The sequence below is a fragment of the Thermobia domestica genome, chromosome 11 (assembly GCF_964235325.1).
Source record: "Thermobia domestica chromosome 11, izTheDome1.hap1.1, whole genome shotgun sequence".
Taxonomy (NCBI): domain Eukaryota; kingdom Metazoa; phylum Arthropoda; class Insecta; order Zygentoma; family Lepismatidae; genus Thermobia; species Thermobia domestica.
In genome coordinates, this window is record NC_137464.1 from 215167103 (window position 1) to 215185800 (window position 18698).

General features: G+C 35.4%; 1 protein-coding gene across 2 annotated transcripts in view; it reads right to left on the bottom strand.

Annotated features, from left to right (window-relative positions):
- Positions 1–216: 216 nt before the first annotated feature.
- The window catches only part of Pmm2 (phosphomannomutase), a 33957-nt gene continuing 15475 nt past the window's right edge, over positions 217–18698 (bottom strand). For both annotated transcript variants that reach the window (XM_081731606.1, XM_081731607.1), the window contains exons 3-6: positions 18060–18177; positions 15544–15620; positions 13743–14010; positions 217–827 (exon numbers count right to left, since the gene is read on the bottom strand). In XM_081731606.1, coding sequence (XP_081587732.1) covers positions 607–827; positions 13743–14010; positions 15544–15620; positions 18060–18177 — 684 coding nt within the window. In that variant the 3' untranslated portion in view covers positions 217–606. The remainder of the gene's footprint in view (positions 828–13742; positions 14011–15543; positions 15621–18059; positions 18178–18698) is intronic.

Genomic DNA, 18698 nt, shown 5'->3' on the forward strand with positions numbered 1-18698 from the left:
AAACATGTGTAGTTGCTATCAAAAAAAAGTTTTTACAATATCTGAGATGGTGATGGTACATGGTCTGCCTGAATTGAAATGGAAGGCACTTTCTCTATATTTCTCTCTACGTTTAATTTGATTTAAAACCAATCGAATATGTACCAACCTGACATGTTTTTAATTAAAATCTGCTGAGAATATTTGAATTTTATAGAGATTAATAATGAAATCACATCCAATTTCAAATAGATTTATTAACAAAGAATATTGGGTATATAAAATATAAACAATAATAAAAATAAGACATAATTCTGTTGGTACGAGCTTTAAATACTTAAAACAACAGAGATCAGATAATGACAATTTCAGTTAATCATGATCTATTATTATTTGGGTAAAAGCATCTTTTCACATTGCGATATTCATAATAAAATTCCAGTACAATTCTTCACATGAACTTCCCTTGATAAATTTCAATCATATATTCAATCAACAACAATCACAATATAATCTTCCACCACGAAAATATGACACAAACAAAACGCACTGCACTTTATTCTAAAATTAAGGAAAATAAATTGTATTTCACGCTCCATAGCATGATGGCTTAGAACTAGTAGTACATTACAAGTCTAAGAGATCTTTCAGTTGCTTCATCGTGTCAGCTGGTGACGTAACACTGTGGCCAATGGTTCTCTCATCACTATAGATTTCATAATCGTTGCCGCCTTTGTGAGTTTTATCTCCAAAGAAGTGGATTTCATCATATCCGTCATCTACCACATATCGTAAACAGTAAGTTTTATCCCAACCAACTGGAAATACATCAAAGCTGATCTGACCTCCTAGATCGCAGAAGAAGAAAAAGAAAGAAAAGTGAAATCAAAGTTAAATCTTCATCTGACACAAACAAGAACATATAGCAATATTATGTGATAAATAAAACTTTTTTTCTTTTCGAAACAAACAAAAAAATTTAACAATATTATGTGATAAATAAAACTTTTTTCTTTTCGAAACAAACAAAAATTTAATTTCTTTTCATGTCTTTTTTTGTTATATTATCTCAGAATACTCTATCAATTGAATAAAGCATCATAGTAGCAAAAATCATGCTTCGCTCATCAGATATACAAGCAAATAAGATTCTATAATAAACTGAAATGGCCAACGTTGTACTTCAAGTCTGGATACATTCTTGTAATTTGAAAACGGCTGATAGGATATACCTTAGGTAGTGGTATGACCTATAGAAGAGGAAAAACAAACAAGTGAAGTAAAGTAAAGTGAAATAAATTAAACTGTATAAAACATGTCTAAACAGTAGCATTTTACATTGGTTTAATATTGGTGCCATAACTTATGAGTTATTTTGTGTAGTGACCAAGAACATTTTAAAACAAATATTTATTTATTTACAATGTTTCAGATACAAATCAATGTCCATTTTACACTGAAAGAATGTAACAATATATATAAGCAATAACAAACAAGAAATAAAAAAATTAAAAAAATATAAAAATACAGAAAGTAAATATCGGGTGTCAAAAAATTCCACCGACAAACTTCGGGAGGTAAATCCTCTCATACGAAGAAACAAAAAAGCTCAGTAAACATGGGTCCGGAAACGCGTTGTTTCGGAGATATAAGGCGCCGAAACCATGGGAAATGAATCTTCAAAGGCGTATATTTCAGAAACTATTCAACGTAGAGGGTGCGGTTTGAAAACTCACAAGCGAAGTCATACCTGCTCTGGTTAAACATACATGTTTCATAATCTTGCAATGCCTGCGGAAGGGATTCCCCAAAGGAGCATGGGGATTCTCGGATAATCTGCCGAGTGAAGATGGCTCGAAAGGGGTATGAATGGACGACTTCCTCAGCTGTAAACAGTACTTCCTTGTACCAAGACGATAACTCAAACAGATACAAAATGGTGGACACTTGTATACCTGCTGTGTGTGGTTGCATAACCGCCACATACGGATGGTGCCCAATAACGAAGTTCGGAATATGAAGTACTGTGAAAATGCAGTCGAAGGTTCGTAGTGAGGCACGTGCGGTTTCGCTACAGCATTACCCATAAATCAGAGTGATTGAGAGCTGCTGAAACTAGATTCAAACCCGCTATCAAAATGTACATAAATTATCGTGGACAAATGTATGTTAACATATGCAGCATTGTGAAGTATAGTATTAACATAGTAAGAAGCAGCTGACAAATGACCTCCTGGGAACAGCGATAAAGTGATTCGCATATTAGTGGCATAGTTGGTGGCGTGCAATGCTGTAAAGCATAATCTCCAGGCACACAAATAAAATACACAAAGCACAAAAACAGAAGACGAGTCAATCAGGAAATGGTGTTTGTAATTCATTTGTACCTTACAACTTCACGAAATCTACTAAAAATGTGAACCATTGACATCAATGCATAAGAGATAGCGTCGAAGCACTTCGTCTCGCACACGAGGAAAAACGTCGTGGTTAACAAGAATTCTTGCGGAAGCCTCGACAATGCGGCCCACAAAGTCCAATTCATTCTCCACTGGTGTCTGGTAGACCAACTCCTTCATGTGTCCCCATAAGTAAAAGTCCATAGGTGTCATATCCGGTGATCTAGGAGGCCATGCTACAGGAGCACCATGCCCGATCCATTGATTCCCAAACATATCAGAAAGTACATTTTGAACGCGTCGCGGCCGATGGGGTGGAACTTCGTCATGCTGGAACCACATTTGTCGCCGAACTGCAAGGGGGGCATTTTCTAGCAGTTCCGGGAGTACCTCTGAAAGAAACACACTGTAAGTATGCATGTTCAGTCGTGGAGGTAATACATAATGTCTTACTAAGACATTATCCACTATACCGGCCCACACATTAACTGTGAATCGTTCTTGATGACCTCGGCGAAACATTGCATGCGGATTGTTTGCTGCCCACACATGCCTATTACACTAGTTAACAAATTTAAACTTTTTGTTTGTTACATGAGAAAAATCACCTGATCTTAAAGGAACTTTTTGCGCTGAATTCGAATATGCACTCGGTTTCTCTCCATTACGTACAGTTTTCCCGTAACAGAGGGATTTTCGGGAAATTCCCTAAAAAATTTCCCTTTTTCAGATATTTTATTCCCCTAGCTCCTGTCCCCTTACATATAGTAACATATAAATTATACCTAGGTATACCTTGATTTATATTTAATAAACCCTAAAAGTTTCGTAAAAATCGCTTTGTTCTTTCTAGAGAAATAAATATATTTGTATGTATACTGTGTGCACTGTTTATTGCACCTGATAGTAATGCTTTCAGATCTCCTGAGTTGGGGTAAAAACGATTTGCTTTATTACTACAAACACAGACATAAAAATGAATATTTACAATAGTCAACAACACACTTGTATTGCTCTCTGTAAATTAGAAACGTGTATAAAAATAGAATGTACTTCCAACGTATATTTTTTTAAAACGCACAGTATATGTATATCTTAATACATATATATACAATTCTCCAAGTTTTTTCGTTTTGTTCATGAAATGGTTATCAATATTTGTTATCAAATGTAACAGAATGCAAAAGAAAGAAAGAATGGAATACAGACTCATTGTTGACAACAATGAACTAATGCAGTCTGAATTTTCCACTACGGTATTGTTTCCCCCCTCCCCCTGCGCAATTCTTTCTTTCTTGGGTTCTTGACACCTGGTGAGGGAGTTTTGTACATTTTTATATTGACGTGTGGTTTAACACTACTTCACTTTCAAAGTTGTCTTTGCTGCTAAGAGTGCTTTCATGTTTGATCTTAACGGCATTATACCCAACTAAGACCAGAAGTTTAGTTTGTGATCAGTACAATGGCGTCAAGAGGACGGCGTTCGTGTGTTAACTCACCAAATAGTTTTTGTTATTTGTGTGGCCAGTTTGTAGTTAAAGGACAGTGTAGATCCATTACGCCATCGGTGAAACTAGCATATTATATATATTTCGGATGTCGTGTGGGAGATCAGGACAAAACTTGGGCACCCAACATAATTTGTGCGTCGTGCTACGTCACTTTACTTGCATGGGCCAAAGGGAAACGGAGGTTCATGAAATTTGCTGTACCAATGGTGTGGAGAGAACCCACCAACCATCTGGATGATTGTTATTTTTGTCTCACAGTAGTTAAGGGACATTCTAAAAAAAGCAAATACACAATAAGTTATCCCAACGTTAAATCTGCAATTAGACCTATTCCGCACGGGGATGAACTTCCACTTCCCGAGCCCCCTACCAACTGAGAAGAGATATGGCCAAAAGACTCTGATGATGATCATGACCTTGATGAACCATCGACATCAACATGTACATCCAAGGATCCAACGTTCATCCCTGACTGTGTTCGCGAGCCACATTTCATCCGGCAATGTGAACTTAATGACCTAGTCCGTGATTTGCACCTGACAAAACAAGAGGCGGAACTTCTGGGATCAAGGCTCCAGCAGCGGAACTTATTGGATGCAGAAACGAACATATCAGTGTACAGGAAAAGGCATGTTCAATTTTCAAGCTATTTCTCAATGCAAGATAATGTGTGCGTATGTACGGATATAAATGGGTTGATGGCGGAGCTAGGAATTAAGGTTATTTATCGACGCGTCAAAGGTCAGCCTTAAAGCTGTCCTTTTACATAATGGAAATAAAAAACCTTCTATACCACTTGCGCACTCAGTGAAGATTAAGGAATCTTATGACACCATGTCAACTTTGCTAAATCTTATAAATTACAAGGACCATTGTTGGCAAATATGTTGTGATCTCAAGGTAGTTGGTATTTTATTAGGACTGCAGTGCGGTTACACGAAGTACCAATGTTTTTTATGTTTATGGGATAGCCGAGCTGATGACAAACATTATGAAGTGAAGGAATGGGAACCTAGAGTTAATTACGTACCTGGAGAATGCAACGTCAAATACGCTCCTTTGGTAGATCCTAATAAGATATTACTACCGCCACTTCATATCAAGTTAGGACTTATGAAAAACTTTGTCAAAGCCATGGACACATCTGGTGAAGGTTTCAAGTATTTGCGAGATAAGTTCCCTAACCTGAGTGATGCTAAGATTTCAGCGGGAGTGTTTATTGGTCCCCAAATTAGGAAATTAATGCTTGATGATAGCTTTGACAGCAAGTTAAACAGTGCTGAGCTAGCTGCCTGGACAGCATTTAAGTGTGTTGTGCGCAACTTTCTGGGCAATAACAAAGCTGAGAGTTACACAGAAATCGTACAGGACATGATACAGAAATACAAAGAGTTGGGTTGTAGGATGTCTTTAAAAATCCACTTTTTGCACTCCCACCTCAGCTTCTTTCCTGCTAACCTAGGTGCTCTCAGCGACGAACAGGGAGAAAGATTCCACTAAGATATAATGGCAATGGAGAAAAGGTACCAGGGACGATGGGATCCTTCAATGATGGGGGACTATTGTTGGGGTCTTGTTAGAGAATGCAACATTTCTTACAAAAGAAGGAAGTAGTGTACGTTTTTGTAACCCAATGGAAGTTTCATATATTGTGATAGTTTTGATTGTCTTTTCATGACCTTTTGGTACATTTGTATTATTGTTTATTGTAAATTGTCACACTTGTAAATTATATTGTATTATATTTTATATATGTGTTTGTGGTAATAAAGCAAAACGTTTTACCTCAACTTAAAAAATCTGAAAGCATTACTATAAGGTGCAATAAACAGTACACACAGTATACATACAAACATATTTATTTCTCTAGAAAGTATAAAGCGATTATTACGAAACTTGGAGGGTTTGTTAAATATGAATCAAAGTATACTTAGGTATAATTTCTATGTTAGTGTATGCAAGGGGACAAGATCTTGGGGTGTAAAATAAACGAAAAGGGAAATTTTTGAGGGATTTTCCCGAAAATCCCTCTGTTACGGGAAAATCGTACGTGATGGAGAAAAACCGAGTGCATATTCGAATTCAGCGCAAAAAGTTCCTTTAAGAACAGGCATTTCCTTTTATGTAACAAAACCTTTGTTAACTAGTGTTATGAGCATTGTAACATCCGTCACGAAGTAAAACTACTCTCATCCGTGAACAACACATGCAGCGCGAACTGCGGATTCTCCACACACTGCCGCAGGTACCATCGGGCAAATCGCACACGTTTGGGATAGTCTGTAGGACGCAAAACTTGTACTCTTTAAGTATGATATGGATAGAGATGTTCTTCATGTAGGACGTTCCACATTTGCTGGTGCTGAACATGCAACACATGTCCAACGGCCCGCGTGTTTGTTAAGGGATTTTGTTCAGATTGGTCCAACACATTTTCTTCGAATGCTGGTGTTCTCACTGTTCGTGGTCTTCCTGCATCAGGCCGGTGAATATGTAAGGAACCTGATTCTTGCAGCTGCCGATCAATTGACGTAAATGTAGTGTGATGGGGGCACCGTCGTTCTGGAAAACGTTCTCTATACAGTCTTTGTGCCTCCCTTGCGTTTCCCAAAGCTGCACTATATGCCAGATGCTTATCACTTAATTCTTCCCAAGTAAACTCCATTTCCCACTACGGTGTTTTATAAAGCACAGACAGTAAGCACTGCACACAAGCACAGTCGCTTCCAGAATACATGTCAGTCTTCGGTAGACTAGCTTCTTTAGGTGCTCGTCTGTCATATGGCTTAGAGTCGAATCCCACTAACAGCATGACTCTGTTAGTCAATGTTTATTTTATCTCTTCTATCGTATTTTTGTTCTTATAAACAGTTTTGGACGTAAGAAAAATGCTATGTACTGTCATTTCAAGGATAAAATCTTTTTGTTGAATATTCTGGACTCAATTAAAATTATCATGTAAAACTGAAATATCTCTTACATGTTTTAAGATTTAAAGAAGACCAGGCACCAATTTCCTTACACACAGTAAAATGATAATCAATGTTGTTTTTGTTTTTAAAGATCAACAATACCTTCCAGAGTTCGACTTCGTGTGCATTTGAATGCAGCCTAAATCTGTTTACATTACGAGAGTTAATTACATCCGACGACTAAAGTTCAGACACAAATGCAGGTGATCTTGCGGCCAGAGCGTTTATAGAGGTACCATCTTGGCATTCGACTTGTTAAACTGAAGAAAGCCACTCAGAATGGTTGAACAAAGAGTGGCGAATCTAGGGTGGGGTCGGGGGGCTTGGTTCCCCAATGTTGCTGCGTTACTAGAAAATCACTAATGTCATAAATACCAAAACGCAGTCCAAATTACGTATTTTACATAGCAAAATGCTGACACCCCCTCTCCCTCCAGTTTTTACTTTCAAGATCGGCTACTGAACACGAGAATCGTACCCGGTTCTCTCTACATTTAATCTACTCTGATGTGTTAAATTGGAATAGGCGTATAGATTTGAGGCTCTAGCAGTTGCATTGTAAGCAAAAATAAACATGAGAAGAGTATGACCTTATGATTATTATTTTGTAATAACGTCCCTACCTTATAGACCTAACAAAATGGACACGAAGACAATCTTGATGTAACTTTAAATGGAGGAATAAAGACAAGGTATAAAATATGAAGGTGGTTTATTGTTCTGTTTACATATTTTGGAATCCGTTAACACGAGCGGCTTGGGTACCCGACGAGAAAACGAAACCGTAGCAGGACTTACATTTAATTTAACGAGCTAAACAAATTCATTTAGATATCACATTCGCGCACTACAGTATCATTCAATTGTACGTTTATAACAATTGTTTATTGTCTGATTGTTTATTTGTTAAGATGTTCAACGTTCCTTTTCAGCAGCGGCGCTATATGGAGACGGGACCTAAAGTTTCAAATGCGATCCGATCCATCTCTTGGTTGTTGAGTCCAAAGCTTTGACTCTTAGTGGGGATTGACCCCGCGATACGGCGCGTCAACTTGCAACCTTGCTTTCTGTTGCTTCCTTGCTTATCCACGTAACGGTGCAACAACTGAAAGGAACAAATACCATTGAAATCAGGTAGACGGTTGCAGACTTATTAAGATAATGCATATGATTTCAAATCACAAATCTCTTATACATTTAATCAGATCATTCATGTAATGTACTTAATATTGGGTCTCGTTCAATAGTGACATTCCCTCAGTTCACTAGACATAACGATATTTTTAGTCATTGCTAAACATTACTCACATGTGAAAATGTGCTGACTGTATTCGCTATCGTGCTATTTGGGGTTTTCCTTTGCATTAAGTGTTTTCACAATTTCAATCACTCTACTTCGTGTTTTATGCTATAGCAACACCGCACGTGCCTCACTACGAACCTTCGACTGCATATTCACAGTACTTCATATTCCGAACTTCATTATTGGGCACCATCTGTATGTGGCGGTTATGCAACCACACACAGCAGGTATACAAGTGTCCACCATTTTGTATCCGTTTGAGTTATCGTCTTGGTACAAGGAAGTACTGTTAACAACTGAGGAAGTCGTCCATTCATACCCCTTTCGAGCCATCTTCACTCGGCAGATTATCCGGGAATCCCCATGCTCCTTTGGGGAATCCCTTCCGCAGGCATTGCAAGATTATGAAACATGTATGTTTAACCAGAGCAGGTATGACTTCGCTTGTGAGTTTTCAAACCGCACCCTCTACGTTGAATAGTTTCTGAAATATACGCCTTTGAAGATTCATTTCCCACGGTTTCGGCGCCTTATATCTCCGAAACAACGCGTTTCCGGACCCATGTTTACTGAGCTTTTTTTGTTTCTTCGTATGAGAGGATTTACCTCCCGAAGTTTGTCGGTGGAATTTTTTGACACCCGATATATATACCATATTTACAGAGACTTAAACTTGTTTCTAAAATGATTTTCAGAGTCAAAAATATCAACATCTGACAATAAACTATTATACAATGATGCCACTCTGAAGTATAAGGAACGTTGTATAATTGATAATCTGAGTGTTACATATGTAAGTAACGTATGACTGTGAGTAAGGCGAGAAGGTACACGAAAATTGAGAACGGAGACCAACAATTCGAAGTTAATTTTACTATTGATAATTTTATGGAGAAACAACAAGGTGTTCCGCCACCATACGTCGAGTCAGTGGAGCCTGAATATTGAGTTTGTTCAGGAGCTCTGTTTTATTAAGACTACGCACTGAAAGAACTCTCTGTTTGACAATGGCAAGGGAAAACTTAAGAACAGAATCAAAACGGGATAAGTTTAAAGCACAGGCCATATTACATATCGGTGAACAATATTCAATTTTAGGAGATACAAAAGCTTTGAAGAAAATACTGAGTGATTTGAGATCGCGAATTTCAGTAAATCTGTAAAGAATACCCAGTATTCTCATATCACTCTTAACAGTGAAACTGACGTGATCAGCAAATATAAGTTTCTCATCAAATAATACTCCGAGATCTTTATGTGTCGCGACTCTTTCGATAGGACTGTTATCAATACAATATATGTGATAAATTTTATTTTTCTTCAAAGAAATACTAAGAGTACAACATTTTTGTGGGTTTAGTTTTAAATTCCAAGTTACACACCAGTCAGTAAGTTTAGTAAGAATTTGTTGAAGTCATAGGGCATCATCAATGGTAGAAACTTTATGAAAATTTTTACAATCATCAGCAAAGAGAAGAATGTTCGTAGATGGTAAAGACAGGAAGGAAGGAGTACAACCCAATATTGCTGATTCTTGGGTTTTCTGTGAAAAAATGACAAGGTTAAATAACATGTAAATACATTTGTGAAGCCGAAACTCTTTGGCTGTCGAAGATAAGATGATTGATTGCCGAAACCATTCCAGGACTGTAATTACCCGATTAGGATTCCAAGGGCCCATAAAAGGTGAATTTTTGTTAAATAACGTACGTGTGGTTTTACACTAAAACAAAATCGTGGATGCTGATTTTATCTACTTCTTGGTTAAATATAATATTTCTTTTTCTTTTTTTTTCTTCAAAGTTTGCATTTCGGCAACCAAACAATGCAAGTAACAAAGTGTGTAACTTTCAGAGACTAATAGTTTGGTTAGGACATCAAAATCACGCTAATGACATGTCCAGTTACATAATAGAGCTTTGCAGGAAGGAAAGCAATGCAATGTCAAATTGAAAATCATAAAAGTAGCCAGTCTGGGATTGAATCTAGGACTCAAAAGTACTATACTCTATAAAAAATATTGCCTTAATTGTAGAATCTACTACAGGAAAAAAGTGCTGGTTGAATAAAGGTCACAAAATGCCAAAAACTAAAATACATATATTTCACTTTTTGGCATTTTGTGAGTTCTCTACTCACCTAGCACTTTTATCATTTCACTCCTAAAAAAAGGAAAGCAGATTCTTTATGGAAAAAGAATTCTATCTCAAAGTGATTTCATTTAATTTATTTATTTTATTCTTATTTTCGAGAGACGAAAAGCCAGAAGAAAGTATGACTATCGTGAAAAAGTCGAATTCTAGATTTCAACGGATTTACACGTTTCATTGCCCATACATATCGAAAAAGTTATTTTTCCACATCTGTCCATCTGTTCACCCTAATGTACATGCACCTAGAGACCATACTGCTCTTCGTACCTCAGTCAAATTTTAGAGTTAAGGTTTTTACGGTGATTCTCCAGGGGAATTTTCGAATTTTCTTCCTGCCCCTAAAAATAAAAGTAGTTTACTTAAGGGTAAAAATAAAAAAGATTGCGAATTTCTCAAAAAAGACTAACATTTTTGTTTATATTTCATAAATCAATTTCCAAAACAACCCCATCGTGTGGAATAGGTCATTTCTTTGGGAAAAATCAAGAAGGCGTAATTTATTTTGGGGGAAGAGTCTTCTTTTGTACGATTTCTTCTAAAACAACTCCATGAGATTTTGTTCATATTCCGTAAATAAATATTTCATTAATAACCTTACAATATTGTATGATTCAATTGTCCTTTAAAAATGTACGAAGGGAAGTTTTATCTTGGGAGTGAGTATTTTTCGAATGATTTTCTCAAAAACGACTCACACGATTTTCTGCATATTTCGTAAATAAATATTTAATTATATTTAATTAATAATATGACAATACGACATTTGTTCTGAAAAATGTATGAGTAGCAGTTTATTCTTGCAGGGTTTTTTTCGGACAATTTTCTCGAAAACAACTTATGTGATTTTTTGCATATTTCATAAATAAATATTTTATTAATAATATGATAGTATGGCATAATTCATTTGTACTGAAATAACGTATGACGGATAGTTTATTCTTGGGTATGATTTCTTCGGACGATTTTCTCAAAAACAAATTAGGCAATTTTCTTCATATTTTATAAATAAATACTTCATTAATATCCCGACAATATTGCATAACTCACTTGTCCTTAAAAAAAAATCTACGAGAGGTACTTTACTCTTAAGCGTGATTTATTTTTTTTTTTTTCTTTTCGGACGCCTTTCTCAAAAATGACTCAAGCTATTTTGCTCATATTTCATACATAAGTATTTCAGTAATAACTCCATAATACTGTGTAAAGGGGATGAGTTTCTTTCCAGACTATTTTCTTAAAAACGAATTTTCGCACATAAATGTCATTATTATTCTTATAATGTTGCATAAATCACTTCCATGATAATATTGACAAGGGGTTGTTTACTTTTCTTTTAATAATTTTGTAATTATTATTTTATAATTAAAGCAACCCAAACGCATAAAAAGCATAATAGCAATTTAGACATATGGTTGGTACCTTGAACATGGTTGTGGTTGTTTAAGGGTCCAGAAGAAACTAATTTTAAAAGCATAATAAAGCATAATTTTAGTAAATAAAGCATAAAGCATAATTTAAAATATATAGCATAATTCTTGGAAAATTCTGTTTAAATGCAAGTTTAACATACTGTATTAGTATTTTTTAAAACCAATATTTACAATGCAAAATCATTGAAAACATAACAATGCAACAATGGAAAGCTCAGTTTTATTTCTGTAAACTTTTCGGTGTAATCTTTTGATGTGAAGAAAAAAGGAAAAAAAAAAGAAAAGAAAACTTTCCCCCAACAAGGAATAGTACACAAGAACTCCACACTATATTGTTATGTGTACCTCTTGAACTTGAGCATTTTCTGTACTTTTTGGTGGCATCTTTTACTTTCCCTTTCTATATATATGCACCTCTAAGACGCTATCAAGTGATAGAAAAAACTGACTCGAGAAAAGCATATCTCTTTACAGTGCATTAACTAGAAAGTTCATTAAATGTGAAAGAAACTGGCTGCATCAAATATTAATAAATAGATCACGATATTTAGAATATTTAATGTACAGTAAATATTATACATTATATGCGATTAATGAAAAACAATTATTGAAATTAACAATAAAGCATAATCTGGAAAAAAATAAAGCATAATTACACAAAAAATAAAGCATAATGCCGGTTGCTCTATTTATAATCAAATATTTCATTAATAACCTTAAGATATGGCGAAAGTTATTTCTTATGCAAAAATCTGCAAGGAGTAGTTTACTTTTGAGAATGAGTTTATTTTTAGTGAAGTTTTCCGAAAATACCTTGTAACTTAGGAATTGGACCGAGAAAGTTTAGTGTGGTGGCCCGTACCTTTTATTTTAATTTCATCTCAAAGTGTTTTATTGATTTATTTTTATTTCTACATTGCAGTTGTCTCTTACACAAATTGATTGTTTTAGTGTAGCATGAAAAGCAGAACCTAGCATCCAAGAGAGATTCAAATTACTACTTGATTTTGTGTCTGAGGAGTTGTTTTCCCAGAGACTGTGAAGACATACACGAAGTATCCATGCAGAAATGAAAAACTAGTAGACGCGTGAAAAACTAGTAGTACTATAAAGCTATATAGTAGCCGCTTCACTATCATTTTTATTCGTATTATAAAAAATATAAAACAAGAAAAACAGGTATGGAGAACGAAGTTCATGTTACTGTTATTTGCATTTGTATTTTACATCCTGTACCTGCAGGAAGGTCTATTACAATTTACACATACACACACATACACATACATACATACAAAAAGAAAATGTATATACACAGTACTGTTGATTCAAGGTGACGTAAAAACACATAATAAGAGTCCTTAAAATAAGTATTTAATTCATATTTATCTATTGTAGAGAGCTCACTAGGAATGTTCGATAGGCCTAACTAGAAGCTCGTTTCATAACGATTACTTAGAAACTGAACCTACACACGACTTTAATAAACAAGTACTTTCCGCTACTCAGAGTAAGACCACTTTTTGTATCCGCGTAGAGAAGATGTTCTAATATACAAGTCTTAATTACATGAAATTATATACATAATTTCACATTACCGTAAAAAATTTCCGTAAAAAACACGCCACGCTATGAAAAGGTATGTAACATTAGTATGTATACATACACCTGATAGTAAGTATACAAAAAACTGCTGCTCCTCACTATACAAACATTCCCTCTTAATTTTGTGATGCAATGACCACACGCAAAATCTCACTGAAAACTCACTGATCAAAACCCGACATTAAAAATAGGGGCACGGTAGCTCAATGCGATAATGTAAAAGGTGCTTTCAGACATGAATGTGTATGATGATTTCGTGTTTCTCTTTTTGCTTCTTCGGTTCCTCTTTTCATTCTACAAATTCTTATTTTCATTATCATCCGTCTTCTTTAGCATATAGGACATACCAATGGGTCATTAATTTAAATATTTTGTGTCAGTAAAAAAGCTTACCTATAGCGTAGACAAGACCAAGATCTGGGAACTCCTCTCTACAAGCTTTGACAAATTTCTCTCTAATGTTATGTTCCTTATCATATTCAGCAAATTGCTCTCTTTCTGCTTGGCTACAACTTCGTCCCACAGGACACACATTGATCAGTCCTGTTCGGAACTCTATAAACGTCCCACGCTTTACAGGCAAAGTGATATCTGACATATATCGTAATGCAAAGTTGATAAACCTTTGCAACTTCTCTTCTCCCATGTATTTTTGAATATTCTGAAACAGTAAAAACAATAAATTAAAACTACATTTAGCACACACATTAATTATAAAAATGCATGAATTCTAGTACTAAGTATTAATTACGAAGAAAACTGTTTAAATTGGACTTTCAATCAGACAAAAAGAAAACAGATTTTTCTTGGAGAACTAGAAACTATTTAATGGCAATACGAGCGGTCATCAGCATTTACTTATAAAGTTAAACATATCCAAAGGTCATGTGAATTTTAAACTACGAAAAATATGGTTACCGTGCCGCGCGCTAATTACTACAATCCCTAGTTCGCCGCTCTAACAGTTACATATTCTCACTGTTGAGATTGGTGTTCATCCAGTTTCCTCCATTTATAATATATTTACTTCTAATTTATTTCATTGTTGGCTGACACCTAAGTAATGTATTACAAGCATATCGAATACTTGGAGAGAAGAGGTTTGAGCTTAGGACAAGAAACTTCTAAGGCTTGGCTGGATTGGCATTTAACCAGTACTGAGGTTATACAAGACGCTGACCTATACCTTAATGTAGTTCAAACCACATTAGCTCTCACAGAAAATTAAGCCTGGATGTATATGCTAACCATATAACCACGAGGAAGTAAATAACTATTAAGAAAGTTAAAACTGTCTTTAGTAAGAAATTATGTCAAAAGCTATAGGTCTGAGAAACCTAAGGTACAAAAGTAACTCAACTGTCTTTAGTAACTAAAGTAATTTAAGCCTATTGTAGTTAATTGTACTTTGATAGTCCATTGCATTCCTTGTCGTCAAGTTAATAGTACAGAAGATATTATATTAATATAATACATTATTACATTGATACGCACTTCGTTTACTTAATAAAAATACTCATTTTCATTACTGTTTATTATCAAGCGAATAAAATATACGATTTTAATGTCTGTATCGAACAACAGTGTGAATATAAGGAATAAAATGAGCTAAATCTGTCTATGAGCTGTGTGTTCTGGGACAGATAACTGGGGAATTTAGGTGTGAAGAAACATCGAAGATTTTGATTGAAAGAGAAACAAACCCTGCATTCAGCAATTAATATAATCTGATATGCAATAGTACGAAGATAAAAGTTTTATTTTTATTTATTTTTTTATGTTACAGTCCCAATTTCGATACAATGTAAGTATAAACGCAATTTCGACAATATTTCCCAACTCTTTTCTTCCCAACTGTTTTCAAAACTTCTTATGCGACTCAAATACTATATGACATGGCGGCATTTTCCCCATATATGTTTCACAGTAAATTAAGACCTCTGTTGGGAGATTCATTACGCTGCTTGATTTTTACACTACCCATGTTTCCGAGAAATTACTACCGTATGTCCGCTTAACACAAAACCCAAAAAGCATGTAACTGAGATACTAAGACGCAAGCATATATGGGTGGAATACCTGAAGCCTCGAAGTGAACACCCACCAACCCACCTTTACAAACACAAACAGTAAACAAGTATTCATTATTTTAAATACCCGGATATTACACACAAAAAGAAGATACAATGATTACCTGTTGCGCTATAATTTGTCCATTTTTGTATGCAATTAAACCATTTTCTGGGAACACATATTGATACCTGTTTACCACTGAAAAGGAAAGGTATATTTAATAGTAGAGAAACTTCATGCTATATTAAAACGTTTCAAGATATGAATAAATACACAATAACAAATTCGGACATCCAAATACATAGTTATGCATAGTTTATTCAACATTTAAAGATGTTCGCATAGTAAAATACAGTAGAATTAGACTCGTTTTCAATAAATGTTATGAGGTGCAACAGAATGTGTCAAAGCTTGCTCAAAAATGTCTGCGATTTCAGAACTTTTTTTTGTCTTCAGTGTAAATTTTAACTTTCTTAACATAAGTTTCAAAACTTTAGCTTATCAGTTCAGATTATAATATTTGAAAAACAAGTAATTTGATGCATTAAAATATTCATCTAAACAGGCCATGACAGTTAAACAGCTCTTTCCTCTTGAACTCTTTCAATTATCTTCCCAACGTCACTGACTGAATTCAATTTGTGCGCCCCTCAGCGTAGCGCTGAGTTTCTGTTATCACACAGTATAGGAACATTTTAACATTCATCGCTCATTATTTGATACAAACATTTGTATATTTAATATTATAACAGCTCTCTCTAGCTAGTCCAGTACGTCTTTCATGTACGTGGTCTCGGGTTCCATTCCCAGTAGAATAGCATTACAAATTTGAATGCACCACGGTGATTCGGATTTCACCTTAAACTGTACGTCCACATCTTATACAGCCTCGGTACTAAGAAGGGGCGCTAAAATTCAACAAATATTACTGTAATGAGTAAGCGTATCGACCACAGTTTCTGAACATATAGTAATGTTAACTACATCCAGGAACTTAATCGGAAACATTGTTGTTCAGTATAGTCATTTATCGTTTTAGTAAGAACATTAATCACAATTGTATTTAACACAGATATTGCATACATAGTACATCTAGAGTCTCAAACAGATAAGTCTTTATCAGCGAATTCCTTTGCTCCTTATATATCAGATTGGTATGAATAAAATGTCCATCTTAATAGCGTCATTTGCCACAGGTAAACACCTACAATACTTGGTTAATCAAAATAATCGCCGTCTGCAACCCACACTTGGCATAGTTCAGTTAACGATTGAATTCTGTGGGAAAAAGTCTGAAGTCTGTGATACGAAGTCTTCAACTGCAAGTTGCACTCCCAAGAAGTGGTCGAGATGCTAGAAGAGGTAGTAAGTCAAGGACAGAAATATCGAACGAGGGCTTTAAATTGCAACTCACGGGATGCACCGTCCTTTATGTGAATTGTGGGCGAGTAGTGTCATACAACAAAAAGACACTACGTCTATTATTATTGCTGGATGCCTGAGGACAAGTTTGTGGTGCGTTTCATAGAGTTCACCACTGTAACGATTTGCATTGATAGTTTCACCTCGTCTGAGAGAGACAAGAAAGATTACTCCCACCACAGATCACCATACCAGCACAACACCTTGTAGAAGTGAAGAGATGGTTTAGGAAACCACCCAGGTCGCTGATCACGATTCAATCATTGTTCTGACCATCTATGATTGTCATAGGAGATTATTTTTTTTTATCAAAAATGAGAATTCGATGCAGGTACTTCTGTTATTGTTAACACTCAGAAAACTGCAAATCTCCACGTGGAGATTCATATGGACCAGTGTCAACTTATGTGGCACTTTTTCACTTTACTCATTGCACGAAGCCGTCAAATGATAGTAGTATGGTGTATGAGTAAGTCGTCTGCAATGGCACAAACACTTTTCCAAGGGTCCACTTCCACGGTGTTCGGAACATAAAGCTCATCCGAACATGATTTTGGTCGGTGCTCAAGGAGCTCATTTTGCCGGAACGAAATTTGATAAAGCAACGGTGAATGGTGGGTATGTTCTTTATAGTGCACTTTCATAGAAGCCTGTTCCACAACGCCCTGCCTTCTGAATAACCCAGTCTGTTTGTTGTACACGTACAGAGTTTGTGACGTTAGGTGGGTGACCTTAGTCCATCCATGTGTTGCATTGCTGAGATCAATTTCCCACTAGACGTCAAAGCAGACATTTCATTCGCACCAAATTAACATATTTTACTTTCGGATTCACAATTGCTTTTCTTCCATATTTCTAATCATCTGTTCAAAGTATATGCATTTTTTTTCGGAAGAAGTTCTAATTCTGGTGCCTACCCTAGAAGATACCTTAATTTAAGAGGTTGATTACAACACAGAAGCAAATATTCCGTCAATATTATGTAAGTTTATTTTTGCTTTTCCTTTTTAATTCTGACCATTCTACCGCTCTCACTAATCTTCACTTTTCTGGTTCTAGCAGGTTTAAATTTGTCTAGAACCCGAAACTTAAGAAAATATGCGGCATTTCACTTAAAATAAATAAATAAATAAATAAATAAAATAATAATAATAAAAATAATAATAATAAAAAACACTACCTATATTCGTCAAAGGATACAAATGCATTACTTACCATCCATTCCACCCATCTGCTCCGCAATCTTCTTCAAATCTGATCCACCAACTAATCCTATGCTGCATTTCGACATAACTTTCTCTCTCAGGAAGTTATCCATTTCCGGTGTTATAACCTAAGAAAGATGACAGAGAAAAAAGAATAATTTCAGTTATTTTTATTCAAATCTGAAAGAGTTCCATATTTACTTATTTATCTCGAATGCTAAATTAAATGCCACATAGTCTTCTCTACTATTCAAACGCGTAAAGTAAGTAGACAATGAACGTACCTATTTCCCCCTACATAATTTATCTGTTTATCAATAACCGAAACAAATCTAACACTGAGAAAGTTCGAATAGAAGAACATTATTACAATGAGACTTACAGCTCGGAAGCTTTAGGTAAGTATCCACATTACTCTTTCCTAGAACAACAATGTCACAGAGAATGGAATCAACTCAATGTCTTCTTCGGTGGAATGAGCCCAATTCTTTCAAACATTATCACCCAATATTTGAGTCTTAACAATTACAATTTGAGTAAAGTTTTCTTTGAAGTCTTCTCCTGTTTGCGTTCTGCCAAAGGCTGGTTCTAGCCTATTTGCCTATCAGTGAGCGAGGCCACTAAGCCGGTAGAGCTACAGTAGGATGGC